At 57.2% G+C, this 12014-nt stretch overlaps 1 protein-coding gene and 1 long non-coding RNA gene across 2 annotated transcripts in view; one reads left to right on the plus strand and one right to left on the minus strand.

Annotated features, from left to right (window-relative positions):
* The first annotated feature begins 660 nt into the window (after positions 1-660).
* On the plus strand, positions 661-5481 carry LOC103679057. The gene is made up of 2 exons (XR_005838143.1): positions 661-1133; positions 2218-5481. It is a non-coding gene; the product is annotated as an uncharacterized LOC103679057 (long non-coding RNA).
* A 2707-nt stretch (positions 5482-8188) lies between these two features.
* Positions 8189-12014, minus strand: part of SMAD3 (SMAD family member 3) — a 109972-nt gene continuing 106146 nt past the window's right edge. Inside the window, exons 8-9 of the mRNA XM_040643075.1 lie at positions 10731-10875; positions 8189-8312 (exon numbers count right to left, since the gene is read on the minus strand). Coding sequence (XP_040499009.1) covers positions 8189-8312; positions 10731-10875 — 269 coding nt within the window. The remainder of the gene's footprint in view (positions 8313-10730; positions 10876-12014) is intronic.

Here is a 12014-nt window from a genome sequence, read left to right on the forward strand (position 1 = left end):
TGATTCATTGAACATTCTGATTGATGGAGACAGGGCCTCAGAGAATTGTGTAATGAGCTAGAGTCCTTCACCCCCCCAACCCCAAATTTAAAGTGGTCGAACGATTTAGGTATGGCATTCTGTCACTAAATACCAAATCTTCTTGGAGGACTCCGGGTGGAGAAAGTGAAAAAGCTAGTCACACGTTCTACTTTCACGCAGGCTCGGTGGGAGAACACCCTAACGATGAACTTTCCTGGCACGCGTGTGTCTCCTAGAAGCAGCAGGCCGAACGTGCAGGGCGGAGTTCACGTTCTGACTTAGATTCCGCTTGGGGCTTGGTGTACTGACCCATCCTTGGGTCTCTGGCACCTAAGCTGTTAGAAGGTCTTAGAAATTCTCAGTTTCATAGTTTTGGCACCAGCTGGCTTGTTATTAATATCATGAGTCTTGCTCTTAACATAGATGTCTTTATTCAGAGTTCAGTGTGTGTGTTCGTAGCACTAAAGCCAAGCTCTTCTAGATGAGGAAGCCTCTCGCTTGATTCTGAGGTGTTTCTCTGACGTGCAGAGTGAAGAATTAGGAAGAGAGGTCATGGCAACCACGTGGGCCTTTTGTGGGAACACCACGGAGCCCCAGTCCAGCTTTTAACGATTTGTGCTTCTGCCTTGTTTCCTGTTGGAAAAGTATTGATTCAGAACCTGGACCTCCTGCTTATTACCCCACCTTTAGAACACAGGTTTGGGAAGAAAAGGAATTTTTCCTCTAAAATGCTGTTATAGCTGTATCTATCTGCTGATAGGTCCAAACCCTCTCTCCCCACAGGTACGCATCTGGGAGACATAAACGGGTCACATAAAGCGGTTCACGACCGGCCCCCCTGGTTCTCTCCCGTGAGGGAGGTGACCAGTCATTGCCTCTCCCTTTTCTCTTATCAACCAGGTGGCTTTAATGCTACAAAAATGCGGGCTAAGTGAGGACTGGGGGAGGAGACGGCAGAGTTTAGGGGACCGTCCTCTTCATTGGAAGCCCAGGGACACGCTCTGCACCAATCCTGCGACTCGGGAAACTCTCAGGATGTCATCAGTGGGGAAGTTAGAAGGCTTCAGGGTTGGAGTTGAGGAAAAGCGACCGTAACGTGTAGCTTCACCCAGGTGAGAGCTGAAACTGGATTCGGGGTCCAGCACCGAGTGTGAACCTTCTTGGTGCCAGGCTGTGTCAGGTGTGGCAGAGACGGCAGGGTGGGTAAGGATGCAGCTTCTCTCTGGAAGCTCCTCGTCCAAGCCAGGTGACAGCAGGGGGCAAGCAGGACGAGGCCACAGAGGCGGGGTGCTGGGCAGCAGGGGAGGCGCCGTGACTGGCCTCAGTGGCGGTGGGAGGGAGAGCGCAGAGTGGGCCGGGGAGAGCAGTGCATCTTGGGGCCGCCTTCTCAAACCTGACTCCACGCTGGAGGTCCCTGCAGGGCCCACCCCCAGAGTCTCTGGTTCACTAGGTCCCGAGCGGGGTCTGGGAAAGCATGTTTCGACCAGCCTGGGTGCTTACTGATGCTGCTGGCCGGGGCCCACACTTTGAGACCCACTGACTTCAGGGAAGTGAGGCTTAAATTGAGCCAGGGACTAGGGTATGAATTGGGGCAGAGTGGAGATTGGAGGCAGCGAATTCTCAGTGGAGGTTGCAGCACGGACAGAGGTATGGAGAGAAGGCAAGGGGTTATGTGGGGAGAACCCACACAGGCCAGTTAGAGAAACGCCGGTAAAGAGGGATGGTGTGAATTTGGAGAAAGCCTTGAAATGCTACTTAGTGGAGCCAGTGCCTACTCGGGAGGTAATCGGGGAGCCCGAGGGGTTTGGAGCAGAAGAGGCGTCTAACTGTCATTACGTTTCTGGGAAACGCGGCAGCAGGGGTAGCCAGAGCTAACTGATCAGCACACCTGCCTGGGGAGCTGTGTTGAGAAGGATTCTGAGGCTGAGAACAGACCCAGCGCTGGGATTCGTGGTTTTCACCGTGGGTAGAGAAATGGAATGGTGGTAATGTCAGTGTGTGCCATCCCCGGACTAGAGGGGGACACGATAGGAGGACATTAGCGTAGCTGTGATAACCAGTAATCAGGAACTGATTCGGGTGGCGTTCCTTCAAGCATATGTCAGGACTCCGAGGGTCGCACGGTGGAAGCAGATGTCACAGATACCGCTAAGGTGAAGCCAGCGAGATACAGGCGCCGATTCATTTATTCGGCAGACACTGGTGCCTGGAGAAGGCAGGGGTGCAAGAAGAAGATGTGAACGCTGCTCTCTGGGAACTCAGAGCCTCGAGGGGGAAGCAAACACCGTTCCCACACAGCTGGGCCGACTGGCCATTCACCCGCGGAGGGCTTCCTAGAGGAGGTATCTGACCTGAGTCCCAAAGCGTCGGTGAAAGTGCTCCGGTGACCTGCTGGGGTGTCAGGCAGGCCCAGGGGCAGCGAGCACGGACTGGGGAGGAGGGCTTGTCACGGAGGGGAGGACGTAAGGAACTGCACCGGCTACTTGCTGCTGGCTTGCAGACTGTAACAGGGAGCTGTGACAGCCCAGGGTTCCCTGATAAAGGCTTCGGGGCTGGTGCTGTGGCCCAGCGGGGGGCATCTAAGGTCGTGCGGGTCACAGGGCAGTGGGGACGATGCCTTTCCAGGAAAGTGGGCAGAGGCCGGGAGCTGTTGGGGAGCTGGTGTGGTTGTCTGGGTGCTAAGGACCTGGAGTACAGGGCAGGGAGCGTGGACAAGCAGGACTGCGTGGACGTGGGGGTGAGGGAGTGTGGGGTGACGTGGCTTCTGGGGCTGTAGGCCAGAGGAGAGGGAGGTGGGCAGTGAGGGCACTGATGAGTTCCACTTCACGATGGCGAGTGTGAGGTGCTGTGGCACGTCCGTGCGCCAGTAGCCGGGAGCTGTTGGATACAAGGTGGAAACTTGGGATTGACGTCTGCGCTATAAATACTGACTTGGGAGTCATTAGCATTAATGTGGCTTGAAATCACGCGGGGAGATGAGGTCACTCAGGAAGGAATGTCAGGAGTGCATACGGTGGTCTGCGAGCACCGCCGGAAGGAGTAGGCGCAAGCCCAAGAAGAAGATTGCATGAGGGGGCCAGGGAGCGCCAGGACAGTCGGGGAGCGGGGCCTTCCCGAAAGGGGGGCTTGGTCAGCGGGGGATGGAGAGCACAGGAGAGAAATGCATCGAACCATTCAAGTCTTGGAGGACGGGGGAGAGGGACTGGGGGCAAGCTACTGATAAAAACTGGGAGTCCCCAAAGAGTGCCGGCTTGAGTGAGGTGGAGGAGGATTCGGGTTGGGGCTCGTGTGGTTTGGATCCCATTTACTAGGCAGCTGGAATTTAAAATTGTGGATCTGAAGGAACAGGTTGGGTTAGAGGTGGGGATTTGAGTCCTTTGCTGAGAAATACTGGTTAAAACCTTGGGGAAGACAAGGACGGGATGGTAGAACTAAGAATTCTGAAGGTAGGAATTGGATGCAGGCTGTGGGGGCCCAATCTCGAGGTCCAGGGGTGCCACCCCTGTGAAATCGGCCTTCCTCCTCCCAGGGGAGGTGTTTGGGGAGTTCCTTAGCAGGATAATGCCATAGGAGTGGCCCAGCTAAAGGATTATTCTAGCCCCATGCCATCCTCCTCCCCACTCCCCACAAAAAATTATTTAATCTTGTTTCTTAAACCATATTACCTGGGGTCAGTGACGTTTCAGGCAAGTGGTCTCTTTCTCCTTGGGAGTATTCACAGGCATAGTTCTTGGAGCTGCAAAGTAAGTGTGAAAACCTCCTTCTCTAGGAATCTAAAGCACGTGCACGGCTGTGGGAGGGTGAATCTGGTGGCACTCATTCCCCCTGGACTGGAAGGCCTCTGACAAGCGATTGGACGCCACATGCCCACGCAGGGACAGCAGCGATGGGACTGGTGCGGTGCTTAGATGGGGGAAGCGAGGGAGAGGCACCTGGTGTGAGATGCCGGACCTTTGCTGTGCTGAGCCTGGGGCTCCTGGTGTCGCTGGGGGCAGGCTGGTACCGCGGGGTACCCCGGGTAAGTGAAAGAGGCTAGGGCACAATGGGGGCTGGAGACATTTCTTAAGCCCCTCGGGGCTCCCTTTAAAATCTTCTCCCCACCCGGCCAAGAAGAGACTGAGCTCCTGGCACAGGAGCTTTTCAATGAAAAGTTTATTAGAAGGGCACTTACAGGGGAAAGAGAGGGAGGACCCAGATCCGTAACAGTAGGGGTACAATGCTTAAACAGGTGCTCTGCTCTTAAGATACAAAAGTTAGAAAAATCTAAAACACTATAAATACATACATGCTTTTTACAAAGGTATTCGAAGGTCAGGCTGGCCGAGAAGTGAAGGTCGTCAGCATCCTCCACGTTCTGTTCCCCCCACCCGAGAGTCCGGAATGGCCGGCCACGTTGCAACAGCAGCAGGGAGGGGAGTGAGGAAGGGGGTCCTGGCTCCATCCCTCTGGGTGAAGTTCTCCCTGTTCAGAAGGGAGAGGGGCTGGGTTCTGAGGCCCCCTCGGGAAGAGCCTATAGGTGCGAGCTGCCTGTGCACGCTGCCAGCCCGGGGTGGGGTGGGGAGGGGTGCTTCTGGAAGCTGAACCACTGCGCCCTCAGCCAGCAGCGTTCGGAACGGGCGGGGCCCCTAACTCTTCCCAGCCACGGTCCTGGGGAGGAGAGACCTTTCCAACTTTCTTCCAAAAAATTAAATAGTTCTGTCTTGAATGGTTTTAAGAAATTATTACATAAATATAAAAACACCAGAATGCTAGAGTATACATTACTTCGGCATAAAAAAAAATCAATTACAGCATCACTGAGAGCGTTTCTCAATCCAGTTTACACGATCGGCGAGTTGGGCTAGCTGTGTTTCTGGAAAGTTGCCTGCGCATCGTCAGTTCCCCACTGCCTGCCACTCTTCCATCAGAGACACCTCCTCTTCGTGTTGGAGCCACAGCCTTTAAACGTGTTTTGCTTTGACACCCCTCAAAAGGATGAGCTCGAAGGGAACATTCATGCCACAAAAAGAAGGCTGGGACAGCGCGGCGGCGTTGCGGCTTTCTTCGAGCGAAGTGCGGACGCATGCAGATCTTGGGGCCAGCTCCCAACTCTGCCACTTAGAGTCCCACAGAGTCCAGAACTAAACTCAGGCCTGCTCTTGCTGCGGGTGACCCCCTTGGAAACCGTCCTGTGCACAGTCCCCAGATTCCTCTTCCTCTTAAGGACGACAGAGAGGGGCCTCAGGGGCCCAGGCCGAAACCCTACCCGCCTTCTCCCCAGACCCCATACGTGCATGCAGGCCATGCGCGCGCTTCTTCAAGCCCTTCCCTGCGGTTTGAGTCAAAGCACTCAGCCCTGGAACAGGGCCAAACTCTAGGAAGCCAAGGGAAGATGGAGAAGAAAACTAAGCACAAGATCCGTGCTACAGCTCATTCCAATACATTACATTAATGATTTAAAAAAAAAAAACCACGGTCAATTAAAAAAACACAGACAACATTAAGGACGATGGGAAAGTCTGCCCGCAGCCTTGCCCTCGTGCGTGTGTGCTTCCTAAGAGAAGAGTCGAAGTCCCCGCTCCTGACTAGGCTTGTCTCAAAATGTCAGGTCGTCTACAGCCCGCCAGGAAGGTGGCCAACTGAGATGATGTTCCAGCACAGGCCTGTGACCCGAAGCCGCTGGGGCAGCTCCGGACCCTGCTGGTGCTGGAAGGACCCAAGTTACTAAATAAAGTTAGGAAGGGGGGGGGAGGGAAGGGAAGAGAAGCTGGCTCCTGGGGGATCTCCGGCCCAGGGCTAGCTACTGGGGGGCGGGGAGCCCTGCCAACCACACATGACGTGACGCTTAAAACTGCCCTCCACCCCCGTTTTCTCTTGCCCCCTTCAACTGTCCTTTAAAAAGTTGGACAGGATTTTCAAACTAAGAAAACCAGCTTTGTGACTTAAAGGAAGGTCGCTGGCTGCATGACACAAGCGCCCCCCCCCCGCCCCCCAGCACCACTGTGGCCTTGCTGATGGGCACCACGGCCCCACCTCGAGGTCTGACTTTCTTCCAGAGCTGGACTTACCTACATTTTCCTCTCCCATCCTCTTCCAGGGGTCTAGTCTATCAAGAAGAGGGGCCAAGGAAGCTTTTGGAAAAACACAAAACTAAAACTTCCTGCCTCCTAGGAGGAGCCCTCAGCTGAGCATCAGGGGCGCCGAGACGCCATCCACGCGCAGCCACCGGATGGCCCGGACTGTGCTGTACCTGAAGCTGGTCCCCGAGGAACCGGGGACAGCTGTGCGCCGTAGGCAGGCCTCAGAGGAGCAGGAGGCAGATGGAGAAGGCAGGCCCTCGGAAATCGCTGCCCTGGCTTCGGCGGAGGCCGCAGCGGACTACGCCCAGCACGCGTCTCAGCCCCGACCAGGAGCGGGCGCGCACATCCAGGAGGGTCAGACGGCGTCCTGGACGCGGCAGCCCCCAGGCGAACTCCGGACCCGCGTATCGGACCCTCTCGGGAAGAGGGGTGCTGTGGTGTCTCTGGATTCCGGGTCAACGGCCCCGCGAAAAGACCAGCGTAGGGCTGGTAAGGTGCTCCTCCTGTCTCCTGCTGTGTCCTTGGGGAGCCTGGAGAGCAGCTCTCCTCCCTGGAAGCCGTCAGGCGAGAGCTGCAGACGCCTGAGGACCCTGCCGGAGAGGCCCCGGGAAGCCCCCAGCGTCTCCGGGCGGCATCGGGAGCGGCGTCACGTTTGAGATTTACACCCGCCAGGAGACACTGTCTTCCGTCCACCTGGTAAGACAGGACTTCCATAGGAAATCCCTTCACTTCTCCTGGTAGAAATGCGCGCCAGAAGACGGGCTAAAGTCAGCTTGTACAAACAGCAACGAGGAGTGAAGTCCTGGCGGCAGGGAGTGCTCGCTGTGCACTGCAGCAGGCCGGCTGGAGAGGCGGGCTTTTTTCCAGTTGAAATAACCTAGAAGCGTTTCCCCGCGCCTTGCCACCGGGACCAGTTCTGCAGTAGAGCTGCCCAAGGTGTCACCGATGATCTCCGCCGGGAGCGCCGTCCTCTCACGTCCCCAGGGGAGACGGCAGACCTCTGCGCACCCAGCCTCCAGTCGTCAAAGGTGTAAAAAATTTTAATAGCCCTTTTCATTTGCCCGTGTTGGCCTGAGATTTTTCCCTTCTGGTGAATTTGCTTCTGTTCATTTCAGCTTCCAGAAGCGCTGGCAGGTGTCTTCTCAACAAACCCTGGAAAAGCTTCACCTTGAGAGGTTGCTGGGCCCCCCACGCTGGTTTCCCAGCCAGTGTGCCAACCCGGGATTCTTTTTTAATATAAACATTTAAATGAGCATACGCTAAAGCTCATTTAATTAATGCAACTGACTATGTAAACCAGGAGAGCCGGCTGCAGACGACTGGAGACCCCCGCACCGGGGAGCCGCCTCCCGCCGCCCGTGCCTGCTGCACGGGGTTCAAATCTCTGAGGTTCACGCGAGGAGAGAAACGGCACGATGCGGGAGCCTGAGCCTCCGCAGGCCTCCCAGCCGCTCAGAGCAAGAAAGGACCCATCTGAGAGAAGGTGTCTCACCGACTGTCCCCGCTGTCCCCGGGTACGTGTTCGAACACAGCGACTCCGTGTGCTCCGAGAGGACAGGGGATGGGCTTGCCCCCCGCCCCCCCACGTCAGTCCGGCTCCCGGGGTGCAGGCTCTGCTGGCGGGCTGGGGCTCAGGTGACGCGGCTGTCAGAAGCGCCGGAGGGCGCGGCCTGAGGTTCGCTCCCGCCCCTGCAGGCTCTACCCTACCTAGAACGGCCACGGGGCGTTCCACGCGCCGTCCGGAACCGAGGGCCGTTTCCTGATGGACGCTGGCATCCCAGGTTGCGGTCATTGAAACAGAAGCGGGCTGGGAGGAGGGGCAGGTGGGGAGCTGGTGCCTGTCTGCTCAGGCGGCCAGAGCAGAAGCCCCTGCTTGCCCTTCGCACGGGGGCCAGAGGGCACGTGTGTTCGGCAGACACAGCTGTTCATAAAATCCATCTCTGGGTTCGCGTGTTTTGGAAAACAGGTTGGTGCCGCTTTGACTGAGGGAGAAAAATTCCTTCTTCATTGACAATAGTGAGTTGAGTTCCGATTTCTCCACCTCCTATGCGGCCTTTTCCCCCCAAGCCCGCCCTCCCCCCACCCTCCCCCTTTCACACCCAGTGTCTCTAAGACACACTGGAACAGCGGATGCTCGGGGAGCCCATCTGGGTGAGGACCTTGTCAAGCCACTGCAAAGGCCCATTCAGGTGCAGCTCGATCCAGCAGGGGGTGCTGGTCACGGTCTGTCTCCTGCAAGACATAGGGAGAGGGGTGGGGTGGGAGACTTCAAAAATGGCCAGGACACACATTATAAGTCAGAACACCTTTTCCTGCTTTGGTGAGAGTCTTCTCCCCAGAGCCAGAGAGAGGTCCGTGGCACCCCGCTCTAGAAGTCCCGCTAGCTTGCTCAGACTGCCAGGCCACACTCCTCCAACCAGGAAGCGCCTTGAGTGAATCAGGTTCTCTTGCTGGGGAAGGAGATAGCCCTTCAAGGGTTAAACATGGGAGGTAAATCCCAGGGTATCCCTCTTGTCCACCCGTTTCTGTGACAGCGGCCCCCCCCCCCCCCAGTGAAGAACTTCCAGCCTGAGCAGAGGTCTCCTTGGGTCCCATCTCCAGCCCCAGGTCCCGTCCCGGCAGGCCATGATGACGTGTGTCTGTCTGATGGAGGGGTGTTTTTTGCAAAGCACCGACAGAGTCCACATGCCATCAGTTCCCAATGTGCTGATATAATTCCCATCTATGGCCTTATTTTGGAAAATCTTACGAGCAGAGCGAGCCATGGAACAATTACTGGAAAAAACCAAGGCACACCACACGTTTCTTTTCCCCAAAGCACTTTGTCTAAATTCAGGCTGGTTGATGACGCAGCCCGCAGGCGAGCTCCCAGAGGCCTCCAGTGAGCAAAGGCTATCTGCTGAGGCCGGAGGTGCCGGTGCCAGCTGGAGGTGAGAGGCCTGGGCCCAGGGCCCTCCCCGCTTTGGGCCATCTCACAGGAGGGATGAAACCTTACTCTCTTTGGCCCAAGAGGCAGAAGGAGGGCAAGACTGTTCTGGGAAGGGGCCACACCCACCCGTTAGGCCGCTCTGCGGGGCTGCCAGGTGGCAGTGACGTGGTGGGCCGCACAGGACCCGGCGGGCTGGCAGCATGTCCCGCGTGGTGATACAGTGCCCCCGGGGGAAGGCTTTTGCCACTTAGGGGCCTCTTCTCAGCACTGGGGCTGGAGGGCCATGGTGCTGTGCCAGCTTGAGGGCTGCTAGCTTGAGGCCCCTGCCCTCCTTGCTTGGCCTGTCTCGAGATGGGCTTATGGACCCTGGGGTGCCTCTCTGACCTGTGGTGACTGACTGCAGTCCTCTGGACTAAAGCCTGGGTGTAGGAAGAGCAAAAGGACCTCTCTCGGGCTCTTTTCCATTAGGGTCCATCTAAGTATTTCCCTTCCCCACTATAAGAAAAATATTAATTTTATAACCTTTCACTTTGGTCCCATAAATGATTTCAGCCACGGCCAAAAGGTGGGCTAAAATCTCTCGTGGGCTGGGCCTTCGGGCCTGGGCTCATCTCAGGCCGTCATAACTGGGCTGTAAGGTCTCCTGGGAGGCCTGACCACTTTGATTTCTCAGTTGGTCACTCACCCTGGATTTCACAGAGACCCCCCCCCCGACCAGGGTGCTGTGTTTCCTGGCCCTGTGGGGCAGACACACAGAACAGCAGCTAAAATACGGTAAATAGAAGAGGGCTTTACGGACCGAAATCCTCTGATGAGAATCTGACTTTCCATAAGTCATGCTCATCTGGGTTTCATTACAAACAGTGGCCCAGAGCCAATACTGAAATGGGTTTGGCCTGGGTGCAGAATGACTACAAAACAAAATGGATTCCAAACATCTGGAAAACTGAAGAGAAGGGGGGAGTCACTTGCAAGGCGCTGGCCCCGGCTGACGTGTGGGCACCTCTGTGTCTGCCGCGGGGGCCGGGGGGGCACACGGCCTGGCCCTTGCACAGTCCTGTCTAGGTGTGGAAAGAAAAGGGACTGGATTCGCTAAGCCCAAACCAGAATGTTCTGAGAGACTCAACAGAACAAGCCAGGTAGACCCGACCAGTGCTACGTTTAAACCAATACCTGAAATTCTGAAAAAAACTCCTTTCTTAGCAAGTAAACTCTGTTCCTCTGTGACTACCCAAATCTTCTCTTCTCCCATCTGCCTCTCGGTTTTAATACCCGAGATCCTCAGGGTCACCGGAGTCAGAGGCGGAGCCCCAGAGGAGGAAAGAACAACAGGATGGAGACTCAGCTCCCTGGAGAGGGTCGTCCTGAAACCATCTGCCCAAAACGAACAACGAGGCAGTAGCCAAGAGGCACATTTCTAGGCTCAGCTTTTCCACCAACGATGTGACTTCAGGCAACTCGCTCTCCCTCCCTGGGCCTCGGTCCCCCCGTCCGCGCACCGGGGGCGATGCCAGCGGCCCCGCCCAGGGTGGTGTGTTTAGGGCGCCTGAGAAACTGACGTGCCCGGCTCCGCCTCAGCCGGTGCGGCTCGGGCCCTCCTGGCCCGCCGGGCCCCGGCCTCTGGTCCTGGCTCCCTAGCTCCTCTCGAGGGGAGGGGGGGCTGCTCTGCTGTCTGAGTCCCGTGCGGTCGGGGCCCCCTGACCCGCGGCGCCGGGCCTGACCTGTACTCTGCGCCCCAGCCCTTGACAAAGCTCATGCGGATGGTGCACATGCGGGTCAGCTGGTAGACCGCCTCGAAGCCCTGGTTCACCGACTGCGCCAGGAGGGCGGCAAACTCCTGGTTGTTGAAGATCTTCAGGTTGCACCCTGCCAAGAGAACACAAACGGCGCTCGTGGGGACGGAGGCCTGCGTGTCCCGTGCCCCCCTCCTGGCCGAAGCCACCCCTGGGTCTTGCAGAACGGCATCCCTCACCCGGCTCAAGGGGCGCCCAGTTACTCCGTGCGCCAGCCCCACGCTCCGCACTCAGCACCACGCTGGGGACAGGCCCCCTCGGCCCCGGCCCTCGAAGCCGTCCCCACCTTAGTGGAGAGGTGCGGCTGACACGCGGGTGGATGAGACACCGGCCTGTAAGCCCGAGCTCCCGGAGCCAGGGAATGCTGAGGAGATGGTAAAGTAGGCCAGCAAGAGAGAGGGTTTGGAGAGGTGGGCCTCGTCCTGGGCAAGAGGGCCAGGACAGGACTCCAGGGACCAGAGAGAGAAGGTACCCAAGCCAGAATGCCCATGGCTGACCAGCCCCGGGACCAGGAGCCCTTAACAGTAGACGGAAGGAGCGCCGGTAGGAAGGCTCCTCAGCCTGCCGCTCCAACAGAAGGCTCCGTGGAGGGTCCCAGGGTACCTTCCACCCAGGCTTCCCCGGGGAATCTACGAGAGATCGGGGCCTTTGGGCACAGGGCTGGGTCAGGGTGACATTTGCAGCAAAGTGGGGATGTGTGTCTAACTCTCCATGCAGTGAAACTAGAGCCAGGCCCAAATACGGTTTCTAATAAGTCTCCTGCAGTCCTACCGCCTGAGTGCCAGGAATGTGTCAGTCAGAAAAATAAAGACAACAGCACATGCTGGAAACACCCAAAAGGTGAGCTAAGGTGACGTGTATTAACAGGCCAACACTGGACTCCCGATCTAGCTGTGTGACTCTGGGCCGGTCACTTTCTCTTCGTAAGCCTGGGTCTCCTTTGTAAAATGAGAGCCTGGCCTCGGAGGTCCTCCCGGCTCTGATAGTCCACGAACTACCAAACCGCACCACAGCCAACTCAGCCCTCACCGAAACGATGGGGAGGGGAGGGGAAGGGAGTGGCCACGACGCCAGGAATACAACTGAGCTTCCGGTTCTCATTTTCTCCAAGGGGAAGTGTGGTGACACGGGGCAGCAAGTGGGCTCTGGCTCCCAGCCGAGCCAAGAAGCAGAGGGGCACTAGACGGGGCGGCCACACGGTCCAAGGCTCAT

The sequence above is a fragment of the Ursus maritimus genome, unplaced genomic scaffold (genome assembly GCF_017311325.1).
Source record: "Ursus maritimus isolate PB19 unplaced genomic scaffold, ASM1731132v1 scaffold_27, whole genome shotgun sequence".
Taxonomy (NCBI): Eukaryota; Metazoa; Chordata; class Mammalia; order Carnivora; family Ursidae; genus Ursus; species Ursus maritimus.